Below are 19,928 nucleotides of genomic sequence, written 5' to 3'. Positions count from 1 at the left end.
TGCTAACCGCCCCAAGTCACAGAGGCTGCTGTCACCGTGCACAGGACGGGCACCCAGAACTGTGTGTGTGCGTGCTGGGGCTGGTATCCGTTAAGACCAAGCAAATATCGGGCACCCGCTGCCTTTGTAAACAGCGAGCTGATGAGAGGGTTCCTGAGCGACAGGGGTAGAAGGGGCTCTACGATGCTGACGTGCTTTTCCAACTTATGGGTTCATTTGGTTTCTTTAAAACAGTTCCACCTGTAAATATTAAAGCTCCACACTTTTACGGTTCACCTATCAAGTAAAATGAGGCATGACCAGTTTAGTAAAGCAGTTTGCTCAAAATCCACTCTTGAAATGATTATCACACACGATATACTCTAGTTGCTTTTATAACTTATGAAGAAAGGATTTCCTTGGCACATGTGCTAGTAGATTGAAAAAAATTAGGGGGGATGCCAATTCAGGCGTAGGTAGAAGGCAAATATATTCCCTACAGTTGTAAATAAAAGAGTAGCACAGCTTTGATAATAACAACGTGCCCTGCTTGTATCATTCCAGGAGGTCCTCAGAGGTCTCTGGCCCGGATGCGTGGATGCGTCATCGTAAGCACCTGCAGCCCACCTAGAGCCTATTTCCGAAAACAGACGAGAAGCTCATACCCAGCAGGACTGGACGCTTTGAAACTCCAAGCCGAAGTAGTCACATTCTATCAGATTCAAGCGCTTCCACACCTGGGTCAGTAACACCTGGCCATCGCATTTAGGCTGTGGTGAGACAGACGAGAAAAAACACGAGGAGGGTTACACGACTTCAGACAACAAAGATTTACGAACACTGCAGCATAAAGTCCCTTCCCACACGTAAAACTTTATTATATTTAACTTCTTGCTTCGCTTTCCCTCCTGACGAGGCTCACAAACTGTCACGAAGCGAACAGATGAACCTGAGGCTCTTCGTGCTCAGAAACTGACACCTAAATAAAGCTAAAAACGCCTCGAGTTTACATTCTCAGAGTGTGTGGAGTCACATTTCTTTGTAACTTTAAGGTTGTAGGAACCATTTTTAGCCTCAGTAAACATTTTATCAAACAGTTCTGATATTTACTAAAAAGGTGAGTCTCATGGTCCATGTTTGCATGAGATCCTGTGGATAACTTAGTGTCTGGCAGCCCTTCCCATAGGGAGGAGAGCATGAACTAGGCAACACACCAGGTGGGGAGTCGGCCCTCCACTCTGTTCACAAAGATAAATTCCAGGGGACTAAAGGCACAGGAGAATGTTTCCATACTCTCGGGCTGAGTACCGCCTCCTAAGCAGAGCATAAAGGAAAGATTGATAGATCCGATTACGCAGAAATGGAAAATTTCTGAATAGAAAGACACTGAACAAAGTTACAATCTAGAATCATGCTGAAAAAATTATAACTTATGTCTCATGCTGTTCTTATGAAGAAATACAAATGGCTTTAGGCATACAAAAAGGTACTCAAGGGACTTCCCTGGTGGTCCAGTGGGTAAGACTCCACGCTCCCAATGCAGAGGGCCCCAGGTTTGATTCCTGGTCGGGGAACTAGATCCCGCACGCATGCCGCAACTAAGAGCCCACAGGCCACAATTAAGAGTCCGCATACCGCAACTAAGAGTCTGCATGCCACAACTAAGACCCGGCGCAGCCTAAATAAATATTAAAAAAAACAAAAACAAACAAACAAAAAACCCCAAAAGGTACTCAAGCCCTCTAGTAATAAAATAGATTAAAACAGTGAGGTGTCACTTTTCACCCATCAAAGAGGTTATGATGATGCCAAGAGTGAGTGGCATGGCCATGGGAAGACAGCCACACACCCGCCGGGATAATGTGAAAACACTTTCCAGTCTGAAGTGTATACATGTACTTTTGCCACAGCAACTCCGCTTCTACTTCCTCCTACAGATAGTCCAAAACAACTGCACAGAGCTAAACACCAAGGACAAACTAGCAAAGAACTGGCAAAATGAGTGATGGCATATCCCTCATTAAAAATTACGCATCCCTTAAAAAGAACACAGAAATTCTGTATGGACCATAACAGAATAAAGTCAAGACTACAGTTCAGTCAAGAAGAAAGGTTTCCACTTCTACACAGCATGATTCCCTTTCATAAAACACACCCTCTGTTAACACACAGCAGAAACAGGTCTGGAAGGCTGCGCGCCGTGTCTCTAAGGGACTGGACAGAGGTGGGGGATTGGGACGAGGACTTTCACTTTCACCTCAATTATGAACTTGTCTTAGTCATTAATGTCTAAATTTTTCATCAGTAGACATGTTATTTTCACAATTAAAATATAATATACACAAGTGGGTGGGGAGGGAAACGTCCGCTATTTAACCACCAGCTCTTCTCTCCGTGGGCTCAGGAAGTGTTGAGGCTCCTGAAATGAGAACTGTTATTTGAAGGGATAAAAACCTGCCCTCCGTCCTAACAGGGAGGCTCACAGAGAACCACAGAGCACAGCGAGCGCCTCGTCAGGACAGAAGGTGAGCTACCGCGTGATCTCATGCTGAAAATAAACACACTTAGTAGAGAACAGATACGCAGGTCTTGCTGGGTTCCGTTCCTATGACGTCGTCCCTAAGAGCATCACGGGAGAGCTCCCTGTGACAGAGTGGGTGCTGGGGAGGCCATGCAGTGTCCTGCAGGCCCCGTGTCACCGCAGGGGCCGCCCACACTGGGGCCCCTCCGTGGTTAACCAGTCAGAAATCACGGATTTTGCTGCAACCCACCCCTGACCCCACGACCCCTGGGTGTCTGACCCCCCTAGAAGTCCTATTGAAGCCACGTCACCCCTACCCCAGGATGGGCCAGGACACCCCAGCCCCACCCCCCGCCCAGGGCTGGGTGCACACCTCCCTGTCCGGTCGGCCTCCGGGGGGGCGTGTCCTCTGAGAACCCGCTAAGGTGCCCTTGACCTCCGCCAGCTCCCCCAACGGCCACATCACGCACTCCCGGACACGGCGCTGGTGGCACTGAGGCTGGTTCTCACCCGCCCTGGGCTCCCCACCCCGTTTGTGGTCGGACAGGAGGCGGCACAGCCTTAGCCGAGCCCCGCCCACCCCGGCTACCCGCCGGCCAGCCCTCCACCTGCAGTGAAGCGCGGCCTGAGCTCTGCCCTGGGGCCGGCCCAGCGGAACTACGGGCGCCGACCATGGCGCGCGTGCGACACGAGGCCGCTCATGACACACTGCTGCCTGGCACCGTCCAACACCCAGGGCCGGGGCTGTAAATCAGGGCACAAAGCACATGAGTTACACATGTACTTGTACGTGTATGCACATATGTACACACATATTTATGGATACACGAAAACACATACATGTATAATGCACACAAGAATGGACACACATACATACACACATGCATGGATACACATACGGACACACACAAACACATGTGGGGATATGCATATATAAATGCTCATGTATGATACACACATATACACAGACCTGAATGGACAACTATATATATTTAACTTCCTGAATTGGAATAAAGTTTACTAAACTAAAAAAGTTTTCCAAGTCAATTACTAGCCTATGTTCAGGTAACAAAAAGAATTTTGTATTCTCCGTGTGTCCTGAAATACATAATCAAGTCCCACAAAAAACCATCAGAAACAGGTGTCTTCACAAACCATGAAGGCACAGACATTTCCAAAGTTATTTAAAGTAATCCAAGGTGACACAGATGGCGGGGCGGGGGATGGGAGGGAATCCCTTAAATTTGTTTTATGGAAAAGAACCCCCAAACTCCAAACAAATCCACATATACACACACATCCCCCAACAGAAAGATTCCTACTTATGGATGTCAATGAAAATATCAGCAAACATAATCTGGCAAAAACAGAAAGGGTGACACATCATAACCAAGTAAAATTATTCAAAAGAGAGAGGATAATTCAATATACTATTAGGACATTTAACATTACATCTTTTCAACAGACCTGCAGAAAAATATCCTATGGTTATTCCCAGAATCTGAGATTCTGAGAAGGCATCTGATAAAATTCAATTCTTAATAAAATAGGAAGAGAGGCATGATTCCCTAACATCCAGCAAGACGGGGTGGCTGCCCCCAACCACACATTCCATCACTAACTAAATGCCAGCACCAAAACAGAAAGACACGGGAGGCAAAAAAACTGGAAAAGAGGAAGCAAGGTGTCATTACTTGCAGGTATGATACTTTTCTTTGAAAATCCAAGAACATCAACTAGAAAACTATTATAAAAAAGATGAAATTCAGTTAGGTGATGGGGGAAAATTATTATACAGATATCAACAGCCTTTTCAGGATAGAGAGGAAGAAACAACCACATTTGTAACAGCAATGAAAAAACTGAAATATCTTGGAATAAACTTACAATAAAAGAAAGCCTTACAGGGAAAATTTTAAAAACACTGCCAGGAGACTGAACAAGGGGCAGAAGTGGATGGCGCCACCTTCTTGGAGAGAAACACCCGCGGAGCCGTCAAGCTTCCTTCCATTAATCCACAGACCCCATGTGGCCCTAATAAAAGTACCAAGAGGATTCTTTAAGGAACCTGAGAGGCTGATTCTACAGTTGATGTATTTTTTAAAATGCAAGAATGGTCAGGAAAATTCTGAAAAAGAAAATTAAGAGAGGATGAGCCTCAGCAGATAGTCAAACTGTTGAAAAACTATAGTAATTAAAACATTTGGTACTGGTGCATGTCCACACAGACAAATCAACGAAACAGAGTAGGAGGTGAAGAAATATACCCAAATACATAAAATAGTGGAGTGGCCGGTAACAGTGACATTTCAAATCAATCAGTGAGAGGAAAACAGATAATTCAATAAATATTATTAGGTATCCATCTGGAAAAAACTAGGCTGTACCCTTATCTGGCATAATAATTTCAAGATGAATAAAATATCTAAACACAAAAACATCTACCCGTCAAAGTACTGCAGTGAGATAAATCTGTTTTGTACTCCACACGGGGAGAGGCTGTTTTCAGTTCACTCCAGCAGCTAAAAGCCATCATAGGAGGCTTGAGAGACTGAACACAAAAATAAAACCTCTGCACAGAAAGAAACACTGTAAAGTCAAAAGACTTCTTCAAAGACAAACAAGGGAAAAACTTTGATAGCTCATATCACAAAGGGTTAATTTCTTTAAAACATGCCAAACTGCAACTGAATAGAAAAATGGGCAAAAGGACAGGCTGTTCACAAAAAAAGAAACCTAAATGACGTTTAAACACATAATTAGAGATATGCAAATCAAAACTACACTGAGATCCCATTTTTCGTCTATCAGATGGGCAGAACTCAGAGAGTCTGAAAACAGCGTGTCAGGAAGCATAGCAAACAGGCACCCCCTGTGGGACCATGGGAGCAAACTGGGACCACCTCTGTGGAGCTCACAATGGAGCTACCTACCAAAATTTAAATGTCCACACCATGCTTTTAAAAACCCCACTTCTAAACAGTATTTCAGGGGATTCCTTGGCAGTCCAGTGCTTCGAACTCTGCGCTCTCACTGCCGAGGGCCCGGGTTCAATCCCTGGTGGGGGAACTAAGATCCTGGAAGCCACGTGGCACGGCCAAAAAAAAAAAAAGTATTTCACAGGTGCAAAGCCGTGCATATAGAACAACATTTGTCACAATAACGCTTCTAATAGCAGACAATTAACCATACCCTAAATCTGCAGCACAGGACAGGCTGCTAAACTGCAGCAAATCCAGTGACACTCGAGGCGGGTAGACTAAGGCTGTTCTCTCTGCACTAAAGTGAAAAGACCGCCAAGGTAAACTGTTAGGATAAAAAATCTGGGTGCTGAACAACGCACACACCACCACTGCATGGGGGGATATAGATATAGATATAAATCTATAAATATGCACGTATGTACTGTAGGTAAACGCACAGACTCTCTCTGAAGGGGCAGTTAACTAGGAACGGTTGTTGGTTCCAGAGAATTAAACCATGTGACTTAACCACAAAAGAATGTCTGATAAATGGACCACCTGAAAATCAGAAACTTCTGTACATCAGAAGACACTGTTAAGACAGGAAAACGGCAAGTCACAAACTAGAAAATATGTGCAATACAGAAGTCCAACAAAGGTCATGAAGCCAACACATATTTAAAGATCTACAAATCATAAGGAAAAGGTAGACAGTCCAGTTAAACAGAAGTGGGCAGAAACACCTGAACAGGCACTTTCAAAAGAGCATTATCTAAATGGCCAATAAACAGTAAGAAAAGCTGCGCAATATGACGTCAGGGAAACACGTGCTCAACCAGACGCCCTCCAGGATGCTAAGAATAAGAAGACTGGCAATACTGACGCTGGCGAGAACGTGGGGAACCGCACGGAGGCCACGCCCAGGCTGGCGGGGGTGCAGGTCTGCAGGTCCCCTGGGGAAAGCGGCGGCCAGACCTGCCCGACGGCCACGCAGTCCAGTCCCGGGGTACGCTGAACAGAAGTGTGTGCTTACGTACAGCAAAACACACGTTTGAGAACGTTCACAGCAGCTTCACTTATAGGCAAAAACTGACAAGAGCTGAAACGTCAAACTGGATGGATAAACGATATACGGTTTGTTGACACGATGGAATATGACCCAGTGATGGAAAAAAGAGACCACTGCTTCATGCAGCAATACTGGTTACTGATAAACGTCAGCACACACACCGTATGATTGTCTCTGTACCAAACTGAGTATCTGGCAAAACCATTTTATAGTCCTAAAGATCAAAAGAGCAGCTATTTGGGGGCTGTAAGTGGCTGGCGGGGGCACAAGGGAGCCTGTGGTCCATCTCCACCGGGGGTGGGGGCCACGTGCACACATGTCAGCTCACCAAGCTGCACACGAAGGGCTGCACACCTCACTGTGCAAGTGACACTCTGGTACGAAAGTCACCACAAGGAAAATAAGAGGTCAAACAGCCTTGGGAGTTCCTGAAAGCTGACCTTTCACCTTTTACATTAATCCTTCTAGAGTTGCTCTGAGGCGTCAGGACGCACAGGGCACGAGGCACCTGGATCCACCGCTGGACGGCCCTGCCTGGAAAGAGTTCCCAGCCTTTGGCCAAAATGCCTTTGCCTAAATCCCCCCCTGATCAGTCTCCTGCTGACACGGTCCAGTTTGTCAAAGGCCCTTTCAGAAAGGTCACCCAGAACAGAACACACCGGAAAAGCCCAAGTCCAGCATGGCGCTCCACGCGGAACGGACTCACTGGAGCCCCTGACCTGTGCAAAGGCAGGGACCTGGGGTCAGAACGTGGGTCTCCGTGAGAGCGTGACGCTCACGCACACGCCAGCCCATTCCAGTTTATAAACAATCGTTTCTCAAAGTGCTCGACATGAGAGACAGAGGGACTTTTTTAGACCACAGGTTTTGGGAGAGCAGAAACCGTATCTTGAATTTTGTTCAATAATTAACAATTCACCGCACGTGTAGAGACTTTCAATAGAATGAGTTCTCCTTGGGGACAAAATGCTAGGTGGTTCTTGATACTTAAATTATAAAAGAGCGTCAGGAGGTTCTTTGGCGCACAGAGTAACTTACATGACAGGCACTCAGCTGTCTGTTAATGAATCAATCACATAATAACTGGGACAACCCCTTCCATTATGACCATAAACACGGAAGTCCAATCCAACATCATTTGTTAAAAGATGGGGCAATCCATCCTGAACAAAAGGATCAGGAGTGGGTGAGGTACCACGCAGGCCGCACGCGAATTGGGAAAGAGAAGCAGGAGGGCAGAGCTGTGGGTCTCCAGCCGCTCCCGGCTGCCCTTGGGCCCTCTGTCCCTGCAGTGACACAAGACGCACGGTACCTGGGCATGTGAAGAATTTTAGGAAGATGCTGAACGGTTATTTTCCAAACCCAGAGGACAAAACTAGAAGAAACAGTTTAATCGACATTTTAGATTTCAGCTAAAAATATAGAGAGGCATCGACAGTCAAGATGATGAAATGTAAAATAATCGGCGTGCTGCCCGATCAGCGCCAAAACGGCAGAGACAGTGACCTGACCAAGCTTGGTCACCCTCTGCCTGATGTGGACGAGAAACCAGGGATTTTCTTGAGATACCTTCCGGCTCCTTGGTTTCATCACAAGGAACAAGTTGCGTCATGCGGCCGTAGGAGCACAGACCTGGAGTTGGAATCCCGGCTTTCCGCTTGGTGGCTATGCTGGGCCTGGGTTTTCCTCATTTGAAAAATAAATAATTCTTACCCTGAAAGGGTTTTCTGGGGATGTCACGAAACCAGTATGAACACTGCCCCACGGGACGCCTGGCACAAGCCGGGGGCGTTGTCTGCACATGCGCAGCAGTGTCAGCATTGCACAAAACATCTTCCAACTGTGCACAGAGAGAGCTCCCACCCCCGAGGACTGTTGTCCAGGTCTTGTGTTTGTTCATCAAGTGTGCACAGTCTCCTCCTGACACGTGTCTGGAAAGAGGCACTCGTTTCATCTGCCCGGGGAGCGTGCTTCTCGCAGGCAGCCAGTGGTTCCTCTCTCCTGTCAACGCCTATGCAAACACGTGGACACGGACTATCTTTTCTACAGTGTAGTTTAAGAGTATTTCAACATGACTCGCCAAGATGATTTTCCACAGGTTCATTCCTCTTAATTTTTACAGAAGCATCTCGACTAGGACTTAGCTAGTGAAATACGGCAGCTCTGTCCTGCGTCCCTTGTATCTGTCACATGTCCATCTCTGCCTTCTCGCGTCTTCCACACTCAGAGTTTACCTTCTGTTCCTAAAAATACAGACACTGACCATCAGTCGGACTGCAGTCCGCACGGTCTGTGCCCACAGGGGCGGATGGTCAGAGGGAACGAGGCTGCCTGACCACTATGGAGGGCGTCTGAGCACCGGCATCCCCAAGAGACGCAATGGAGAGACCGACTTCACAGCCCAAACCAGGGCGGGGCTTCAAACACCAGGCTGGAGGAGACACGGCATTAATAACATAACCAAAGTACAAAATACAGGTTACAAACGTTTTGTTCAGTGTTTCCATTTTTCCAGTTGGTCACAACGGCAGAGCTCTTCTCCAAGCTTAGACATAAAGCACATTGTTAAAAATCTACATAGACAGAAGTACCATTAAAAATTTTGTCTGGATGGAAATGGGTTACAGAAGCTTAGCTAACAAAGTACTTCTTTATTCTTTGTCTTAGCAGTGTGGGAAAATCCTTCTTGAAAACTCTTGACTTTGTCCTTCAACTTGTTTGTTCCACGTGCCCGTTTGCAGCTCATCTGCCAAACGACAGCTCCCCCGTCTCTGCTCCTGTACTGAAACTCACATCTCCACCATTAGCTTCAGGACTTAAGATTCTTCTTGTCTAATAATTAGATCAACCCCAAACTTCCTTTTATAATGTTACACTGTGCAATGAAGATAATCTTGCGAGCTCAGAGGAAACTGTAGCCACATTCATTCTAGACGCTCTGAAAGGTCACCGGCGTTTCTGAAGGGCATTTCCCCCTCACTCTGGCTCACGCTCAAGTCTGAGATTCTCGCATATTCCTCAAATGCTGTATAACCAGAGATCCACTGCCTCCTGCGCTGAAGGCCACAGGAGTTGTGTGAAGGTGGAGGACCTGAAGACATCACTGCTACGTCTGCTTATCAGGGAGGGGACTCAGCATCCTCAGACAGAGATCACCTTGACCATGGGACGTGGGCACCAAATGAGCTCACACATCCATGGATCCACTGGTGCCCCAGCTCCTCTTACAATAGCTTCTCCGAAACTACTCGAGGAAACAGGACAGCTTAAATCCCCAAGTAAGAACCTGTTAGTACGGGTGAGCTAGTTATCTCTTTATTGCCCCTCTGCTCCAAGCCCACCCTTCTTTGTGGCTTTGTGACCCTGGAACAGGACCTGCAGACATTTCTCTCTGACCAGCTGGAGACAGCACAGGAAGAGAGGGCCTCTCTCGCTGCTTCTGGGCTCTGGGCTCACAGCTGCTGGCCCGTGCAGGAGGCCCAGCAGCGACCCTCCCTCAAGCTCCGGTCCCGCCGCTGGGCAGCTCCTGCCCGCAGCCTGTTCCCGGGGCCCTTGGTCTGAGCCGTAGGCTTGGGGGCGGCGGCAGCTGACTGCACTTCCTGCTCCGCATCCCGCGGGGCTCCCCTCCCCGCTTCGTAGTTACTGTCTGTGACCAGTTAACAACTGTTGCATTTCCCAGTTCACAGGGCAGGTGTATTCTGTCTCCTGACCCGGACCCTGAATAATGCGGCTCGCAGACCCTGGACGACGCCCACGGCGTGCACAGCCTAGGCAGGAGAGGGCTCCAGAACTGGGGGAAAAGCCCAATCCACAGCAAGCCTCCTGCAGCGCGTCCAAACGCACACGGTTAGCACAACAGCCGCGACGTGATGGCGGCAGAAGCTCGTGGCCAGATGAGGCTTAAACGCGGAACAGTGAGCATTAGACAGAGGGTCACGCAGACGTCTGTCCTGCGGGGTGCTCTCACAAGCGGGGGAGGGGGCGACGGCAGAGAAGCAGAATCGGTGGTGAGCATCCTCACAAGACCCTGTGGAGTGGGGAGGGGCTGAGGTGTGAGCACAGAAGGAGAGAGACGGGAACCCCCCCCCAGCTCGGGGAAGGACCACCCGTCTCCTCCCACCAGAGCGAGGGCGCTGGTGACCTGGCTGACCCAGGTGAACGAGGCCGCATGTCCCCACCACATCCTTACGTAGCTTACGTCCCATGGCGGCAGCCAAGGTAGCAACCTGCTACTTTAGGTTTAGTAGTTGGGCGATCAACCCACTATTATTTTTATTCCTTGTCTTTAACTTAGCATCAGGGAAAAATAAAACGGACGGTGTATCTTAGTGGTGAATCTCCTGGAGCAGCCAGTCTCTCGGGTGATTCCTTTCTTTCTTCCTCGTCAACAGAAGGGCCAGGGCCCTGAAGAGGGGGGCCTGCCTACAAAATCAAACTGTGCCTTTAAAAAGGTCACTGGAACCGATACCAAGCAGTCTGAACCTTCATCTGCAAAAAATACACAGACAACCAGGAATGAGCAGATGCTTAACACCAAACTCCTGAAACAGAGGCGTCGACCCGGAAAGCAGATAGATGAATTCCCGATGAACGGAGCGGATGTGGTAACCAAAACCGAAACAACGTCATTAAAAAAACACGAAGATCCTCAGAAAGGCCAATGGAACAGGTCAATGTATTCATAAAATGAGAAGATTTCGAAGAAAGAAAAACAGCAACTAAAGACTAAAAGGAGGAAAGAAAAAGATAACTCCAGAAATTAAAGGTCAACAGGAAGCCTGAACTGAACGGGTAAGACGTGCACCTGCACGGGTGTGGACAGTAAATGGAGGCATTCCTCTCGAGATGGAGTAATGAAAGAAGCGTTCAGACTCAGGAACGTGAATCGGGAGCCACAAACGTGTCTACGAGGAATCCCAGGAGGGGCGACACAGGAGGGGAGGTGCTGGGGGGAGGGGTGCTCAGTGACTCTTCTGAGGACGCGGTGTAGACTGTCACTTCCTCAATCTCTTGCTGGAATCACTGAAAATCAAGAAAGAAGATAAGAAACAAAAATGTAAAGTCCATTTTCAGCAAAACTAGCAAACTGCTAAACCCTGCATCACAGCTCGGTGGGAGGAGTGCCAGCAGCAGAGCCAGCCCGAGGGCGTGGGAGGGTGTGGGACGATGCACCGACAAGACGCCAGGGCACAGGTTTCAGCAGAAAGCCTCACAGAGCACTGAGCCACGCGAGGGGCACAGGTTGGGGGTGAAACCTACACCCCTTGTTTGCAAAAAGGAGGGGAAGAGGCGGCGGTGGCAGAATCCAAACCCGGCCCATCTGGCTTGGAGATGCACAGGAGGCGGAGCCAGATGAGGCACACGCAGGACAGGGTGAAAGACCGCCCTGCAAAGACCCAGGCCAGCTGCTGCTTTCGGCTGACTGAAAATGAGGGGTGAACTGAGTCACCCCCAAGCCTTAGGTCTTACATAAATGCCAAATGTCCACGACTCTACAACCAGTCACTCATACAAGACCCCCTCAAAATAGCTAATCCATGAACAGTTGAACTGCTTCAAAGATGGGTGACCAAAATAGAACAATCCTGCAAATATTCAAACACATTCAAGATAAAAGGAGGGAAAAAAAAAAAAGAAAAAAAAAGTCAGATGAACACTTAGCAGAAAAATGCTGCCTCTTAGCAGATGAAACTGCGGCCAAAATTTCATCATGAAGTTAGAAAACAGTTAATAAAGCAACTGCCTCTGTAATACAGGAGCACAAAGCAGAGAAACAGGAGCTCTGGAAAGAGAAGAGAAGAGAACAGCTATTCAAGGAAAAGGGACCACCTGGGAGTGAGTTCCCGGGTGCCTGCTTTCTGGCCATGTGACCCTGCACAACAGTGTAAACTGGGTTACTTGTCTGTTATTATTGAGTTGTGAGAGTTGTTTTAAAAAATATATTCTAGGGACTTCCCTGGTGGCACAGTGGTTAAGAATCCGCCTGCCAATGCAGGGGACACGGGTTCGAGCCCTGGTCTGGGAAGATCCCACATGCCGCGGAGCAACGAAGCCCATGTGCCACAACTACTGCCTGCGCTCCAGGGCCCGTGAGCCACAACTACTGAGCCCGCGTGCCACAACTACTGAAGCCCACGCGCCTAGAGCCCGTGCTCCGCAACAAGAGAAGCCACCGCAATGAGAAGCCCGCACACCACAACGAAGAGTAGCCCCTGCTCACCGCAACTAGAGAAAGCCCTCACGCAGCAACAAAGACCCAACGCAGCCAAATAAATTTATATATAAAAAATATATATATATTTCTAGATAAAGTCCTTATCAGATGTATAATTGTAATTTTTTCTCTCATTCCTTTAACTTTCTTGATAGTGTTATTTCTAGCACAAATTTTCTTTTTTAAATGAAATCCAATTTATCTATTTTTTTTGTCATGTGTGATTTTGGTGTCATATCTAAGAAACTACTGTCTAACCTGAGGCATGAAAATTTACTCCTAGGTTTTCTCCTAGAGTTTTATAGTTTTAACTCTGACATTTAGGTCATTGATCCATTTTGAGTTAGTTTTTGTGTATGGTTTGAGGCCAGAGTCCGACTTCACGTAAGGATTTATTTCTGGACTCTCAGTTCTATTCCACTGACCTATACCGTCGCCTCTCGGTATCCAGGGGCACTGCCACAGGTAGCCAGATCCGCAGATGCTCAAGTCCCCTAGTGGTGCTCCATGTCTGCAGGTTATGTGTGCGTGGATTTACCCGTGGTTGGTTGAATGTGTGATGTGGAGCCTGTAGGCACGGAGGGTGGTCTGTACCTCTGTCCTCCTGCTGGCACCACACCACCTGGATCACTGTTGCATTCTAGTCATCCTTGGAACAGGAAAGTGTGACTCTTCCAACTTTCTTCTTTTTCAAGATTGTTTTTGGCTATTCTAGGTCCCTTGAATTCCCATATACATTTTAAGATCACCTTGTCAGTTTCTGTAAAAAAAGCCAGCTGGGATGTGACAGAGATCACAACAGATCTGTAGGTCAGTCGGGGAGCACGGCCATCTTCATAACAGCAAGTCTGCTGATCCAGAAGATGGAATATCTTTCCACTGATTTATTTACATCTTCCTTCACTTCTTTCAGTAGTGTTACAGTTTTCAGTGCACAAGGTGTTTTTTTGTTTGTTTGTTTTAAAGTTAGTTTCTCTGGAGCTCATAATATGTGTCTGGAATTGAGTTGCGCTGTCTGGTGATGGTTAGGTCTGGGCCATCCCAAGCAGGGGTGGGAAGTGGAGGGATGAAATGCAAAGCAAAACTCCTGGGCTTCCACAGCTGAGCTCCATGTTTCCGTTCACTGCCCTTTGCTAGAAGCACGAGGAACAGTTGCAAATAAGCAGTTATGACATTTTGGTAAACACCAGCCTAAAATGCCAGTGAAAAATATATGTTCTCTAAACCAAATCTTTTCTTTTAATCTTTAGCTATTCATTGAAGGCAAAAAAAAAAAAAAAAAAATCTGTTTCTCCTGACATTTGATTCTGGCATTTAAAATTCATCTTTAAAGATCATGTTTTTCAGAAACACAGAGTGAGATTTATTGAATTTGTTTTTAGTAGCATGTAGGCATTTCCCCCCCTAATTAATGGAGCTTTTCAGAGAACGTAAAATCTGGTTCTATCACAAATCAGTACTTCTAGTAGACAAATGTAAGAGATTCAATTATTTTAGGACTTTACATATATTATTGTGTTTAGTTTTTAGGAAAAAATGCAATGTAAAAAATAGTTAATATTTTTGTAGCTGGATTCAACGTAAATACTCTACAACTGTGGTTTAAGTTTTAAAACATAGGAAAATGGATGGACAATACAAAAGGGAGGATAATTTGACCATATAAATAAAAAAATCAGTGAACTGTAATTTAATTAGAATTTTATTGTGCTTGAGAATTTGCAATTATTTTTATAATTATACTGCAAAGGAGAAAAGAAAAGACCTTTCTAGGCTATTCCCTTTGGAATTTTTTTCCCATAAATAAAAAGTTTCATTCAAAATCTACAGGTGACTAACTGGCTTTTCAAAACTCTCTTTTTATGGGTTAAAACTACAAATTTCCCCTTCAAGAAATTAGTAGTTGACTACCAGGGAGCATATAAATTTTGAGGTTCTTTTGTTAAATTTGTTCCCAAGTATTTTATTCTTTTTTGATGCCACTGTAAATGGAATTGTTTTCTTAATTTTATTTTGGGATTGTACATTGCTAGTGTATTGAAATACAAATTGATATTTGTATATTGATCTTGTATCCTGTGGCTTTGTTGAATTTGTTTAATAGTTCCAATAGTTTTTTTTTTTTTTTTTGTAGATTCCTTAGGATTTTCCATATACATCATAATGTCATCTGTAAATAAGAGATAGTTTCACTTCTTCCTTTCCAATACGGATTCCTTTTATTTCATTTTTTCTTACTCTTTTCCTTTTTTTCCTAATTGTCCTGGCTGGAACTTCCAGTACTGGGTAAGTTTTAAAAATTCCCTGTATCTCAGTTTTCTCAATTATAAAACAAAACTAATAATAATGCTGCTAATGGTTAAGGAGGAAATTAAATAATACATGCAAAGTGCTTTTGAACAGCACTCAGAATGTGGTAAACACTCAGTGTTGGCCATTGGGTTGTACATAAGAAACACAGTTGAAGCAAATGATACAGAAAGGTTGAAAATAAAAGAATGACATGGTTATGGGGCTTCCCTGGTGGCGCAGTGGTTGAGAATCTGCCTGCCAGTGCAGGGGACACGGGTTCGAGCCCTGGTCTGGGAAGATCCCACATGCCGCGGAGCAACTAGGCCCGTGAGCCACAACTACTGAGCCTGCGCGTCTGGAGCCTGTGCTCCGCAACAAGAGAGGCCGCGATAGTGAGAGGCCCGTGCACCGCGATGAAGAGTGGCCCCCGCTCGCCGCAACTAGAGAAAGCCCTCGCACAGAAACGAAGACCCAACACAGCCATAAATAAATAAATAAATAAAATTTAAAAAAAAAAAAAAAAAAAGAATGACATGGTTAAATCACGAATATGGCAAACAACAACAACAACAAAAAGTAAGGGAACATGAACTTTATAGAATACATGATTGAATTTAAGCCAAAAAGCAACTGAGACCAAAAAAAAGTACACATTTTATAAGAGGAAATCAGTGCTACGCCCATCAGCATATTACAATGAATATCTTGGTACCAATTCACATGGTGTCAAGATTCATAACACAGAAACTACAGGAGGTAAAAAGAGAAACAGGTAAACACGTGAACGTTGGGAAGTGCTTACGTGATCAGGTGGACGGCGTGTGGCGTGGATGGCGAGCCTGCACCCCACGTGCACACACACGGCTGACCGTCTGGAAGAGTAAACGGGCAGCAATGACCAAAATGTCAAAGACGTTATTTCTGGGTGTAGGAGAATAATACATTTAATTTTTTTCCTCTGTACTGACTGACTGAATTTTTTACTGTGAGCATGTATTAATCTTATCATTTGAAAAAAATACATAAAAAGTTTTCTACAGTGAAAAAGCAAAAAAGAAATCAACACGAAATACTATAACTTTATAAAGTCAGTTGACTTGAATAATTAAAAATAACAGCATCAGTTTCTAAACTGTAGAAAATTTGCAGCAATAAAGACTTTGGGCGGGGGGGGCTTCCCTGGTGGCGCAGTGGTTGGGAGTCCGCCTGCTAATGCAGGGGATACGGGTTCGGGCCCTGGTCCGGGAAGATCCCACATGCAGTGGAGCAGCTGGGTCTGTGCGCCACAACTACTGAGCCTGCACTCTAAAGCCTGTGTGCCACAACTACTGAAGCCTGTGTGCCTGGAGCCCGTGCTCCGCAACAAGAGAAGCACCGCAATGAGGGGCCTGCGCACTGTGGCAAAGAGTGGCCCCCGCTCACCGCAACTAGAGAGATCTGCGTGCAGCAACGAAGACCCAACACAACCAAAAATATAAATAAATAAATAAATAAATTTATTAAAAAAAAAACAACTTTGGGGGACTTCCCTGGTGGTGCAGTGGTTGGGAATCCGCCTGCCAATGCAGGGGACACGGGTTCGAGCCCTGGTCTGGGAAGATCCCACATGCCGCGGAGCAGCTAAGCCCGTGAGCCACAACTACTGAAGCCCGCGCGCCTAGAGCCCGTGCTGCGCAACAAGAGAAGCCACCGCAATGAGAAGCCCGCACACCGCAACGAAGAGTAGCCCCCGCTCGCCGCAACTAGAGAAAGCCCGCGCGCAGCAACGAAGACCCAGCACAGCCAAAAATAAAAAATAAAATAAATAAAAATTAAAAAAACAAAAACAAACAAACTTTGGTTTTCCAGAACTTAGAGTAACAATTTTCGAAAACAAGTTTGCCCTCCTCTAGTGCTCTTAGGTGTCTCCTAATCCGATTCCACTAAATAAGGAAAAATTGAAGACCCTTTGTAGAAGCCTGTGTTCTCAGCAGGAGTGTATCAACATCTCTCAAGATGTCTTTTTTTATTCTTTATGTTAATATGCTAACAAGTTAAATTTTATCTCAGTACTTATGTAAAATTTATAGTTTCATTTCATAATACAATTTGGATTCCTCGCTACATTTAGGATATGTTTCTACTATTTTATACGGTTTTAAAAGACATAGGATTGATGTAAATCAGAGCCAGAAGCAAACAGCTATAAAGCTGACTATCCTTGATTTAGTATGTCTGATTTAAAAGAGTCCATGTTCCAACATAATTTCCAGAAGGAAGGCGACGTCTAGAGCCTTAAAGTCATTCTGAGTTGTCTTAACTGAAAATTACTTTAATAGGGGAAAAAAAAAAGGCTTTTCTTCGGCTACAAAAATCTAACTTTATCAGATTCAAATATCAAACATGCAAAAAAGCATAAGGCCACATATTAGTGGATTAAACAAATGCAAAAAATATAATTATGAGGAAACATTATAAATATCTAAAAACAGAACAGTAAGAAAGAATGTACCTTTCATAATCAGTAATGTTAAATTTATTTTAGAAAAAGATATTTTAGGCTCGACAGTGAAGCTATGACAGAAGTCTACACGGGAACTTCTGAAGAAGTCTCAGTCCCAGGCAGGGGTTTGAGACCAAGAGCCGAGCAGGAAAACATTTCTTTCTGATTTTCACTGTCACCAGAAAAAGCCCTCAAGTAAGGGCTGGGATCCTCTCTGCCACGGTGGCAAAATGAAGCCGTGTTACATAAACTACAAAATTACACACACAAAAGCATAACACATGTGCAAAGGACATTCCAAAGCATTCCAGTAACAACAGTTTGGAAGCACCTACAGATGTTTTTCATGTTTCTCTTTAAAGACTAGTCAAAATCTCGCTGAAAATAAAAGCCCATAATTCCTGTGACCCAGGAGTCGAGGATAGGAGAGTTTAAAGCGGCCTCCTTGGCCAACAGCTGACACGGCTGGCACGTGCGTCTCGCTGCGAGGGGCCCGAGCGCAGGAGGGCCAGGGCCTCTCCGGGGACCCACCCCCTGTGTCCCCTCTCCTCCCACCCACATGCCCGGCTCTGGGTCCTCAGCCTCCAGGCCCCTGCACCCCCTGCACGTGCCGGTCCATCCCCACCCCTTCCTGTCTAAGGGTGCACCCACACTCCGCCCCTGCCTGCTTTGTTTCTCTCCTGAGCACTAAGGGCTCTGCTTTCCCTGGTTTATCCTCGAGCTTCTACTGCAGCATAAGCAGCAAGAAGGCTGGGCTTACCTGGCATCCTGGCCCGGCTTCCACAGTGGTGCCCGGAGCATCCCAGGTGCTGGGAAACACCTGCCCCCGAGAGCCATGGGGTCGCGGAGCGCAGCACAAACCCACACCGACGGCCTGTCCAGGTGTCCAATCCCTGACTGTGCTTGCCATAAGCTTTCTGTCCTTTTCTTCACTGTAAGTTGTCACTTTCTGTGATGTCTCCAGCATCCCCTGGCTTTTTCTTTTCACTTCAAATACCATATACTTACTCTAAACTTCCCATTTTTTTTAACTTCTAATACGATGTAGAAAAATTTGCAAATTGCATATTTGATAAGGGGTTAAGATCCAGGATATGTAGAGAACTTTTAAAACTTAACAAAAAAACCAAACAACTCAATTCAAAAATGGGCAAAGGACCTGGATAGATATTTCTCCAAAGAAGACAGATATATACAAATAAGCCCATGAAAAGATGCTCAACATCACTGACCATCAGGAAAATGCAAATCAAAACCGCAGTGAGATACCACCCCACACCCATCAGGATAGCTGCTATCAAAAAAAAAAAGAAAGAAAGAAAGAAAAAGAAAAGAAAATAACGCGTGTTGGCTAGGATGTAGAGAAATTAGAAACCTCGTGCACTGTTGGCGAGAATGCAAAATGGTACAGTCACTGTGGAAAACAGTATGGAGCTTCCTCAAAAAATTAAAATAGAGTGACCACGTGACTAAGCAATCCCACTACTGGGTATACACCCAAACGAAAGGAAAGCAGAGTCTCGAGGAGACGCCTGTACCCCACGTTCACAGCAGCACTACTCACGAGAGCTAAACGTGGAAGCAACCCACCTGCCCCGCAGCGTTTGGAGGGCTAAGCAAAATGTGGGCCATCCACACGGTGGGACATCATTCGCCTTGAAAAGGAAGTTCTGGCCCAGGCTGCAACACGAGAGAACCTCGACACCACGGGGTTGAGTGAAATTAGCCACTCGCTCAAGAACAAATACTGTGTGATTCCACTTATATGAGGTACTCAGAGAAGAATCACAGAGACAATAGGATGGTGGGTGCCAGGGGCTGGGGGTGGGTCAGTGTTTCACGGGGACAGAGCTTCAATTTTACAAGATGAAGAGTGACAGGGATGGACGGTGGTGATGGCTGCACAACGACGAGACTGGACTTAGTGCCACTGAGTTGCGCACTGAAAAGTGGTTAACGTGGTAAATCTCTCTTGCATGTATTTTACCGGGAAAAAAAAAAAAAAAAAGTAGAGCAAACACACACACAAAAAACCCCTCAAAACAAAACCAAAATAGTTAAGTCTGATAAAACTGTGTCTAAAAAACATAACTTTTGCCTATTAAACTGGAGATTTTATTAAAAACCATAATAGGTCCTGCTGGGGGGTGTAAAGCACTTCAGCCCTTTGTGGGGCCCCCCGAGGGCCGTACAACACCCGCTGACACAGAACCTCCAGCTCCAGATATTTATCTAAAGGGAAAAATCCAGAATGTGTATAAAGATTTATTACAAAGAAACTGAAAACTAGAAAACTACGTAGTCATTAAAAATTTAAGGAGAAAGTATACAGAAACAAGTTCAACAGTATGCTAAGTTTAAAAACAGACCACAGATGTATGCGGTTTGATTCTAGGTGTGTTTAATGA

At 45.6% G+C, this 19,928-nt stretch overlaps 1 protein-coding gene across 8 annotated transcripts in view; it reads right to left on the bottom strand.

The window, feature by feature from the left end:
* FARP2 (FERM, ARH/RhoGEF and pleckstrin domain protein 2) overlaps nt 1-19,928 on the bottom strand; it is a 91,215-nt gene that overhangs the window by 51,407 nt on the left and 19,880 nt on the right. For 7 of the 8 annotated variants that reach the window (XM_061189378.1, XM_061189388.1, XM_061189370.1 and 4 more), the window contains one exon: nt 645-749. In XM_061189378.1, the coding sequence (XP_061045361.1) occupies nt 645-749 (105 nt within the window). Of the gene's footprint in view, nt 1-644; nt 750-11,336; nt 11,358-19,928 lie in introns of those variants that run through there. The other variant, XM_061189435.1, reaches the window with a different exon arrangement.

This window comes from Eubalaena glacialis, chromosome 1 (assembly GCF_028564815.1).
Source record: "Eubalaena glacialis isolate mEubGla1 chromosome 1, mEubGla1.1.hap2.+ XY, whole genome shotgun sequence".
NCBI classification, from domain to species: Eukaryota; Metazoa; Chordata; class Mammalia; order Artiodactyla; family Balaenidae; genus Eubalaena; species Eubalaena glacialis.
Note: the sequence above shows the minus strand (reverse complement) of the source record. Positions and strands in the feature narration are given on the sequence as shown.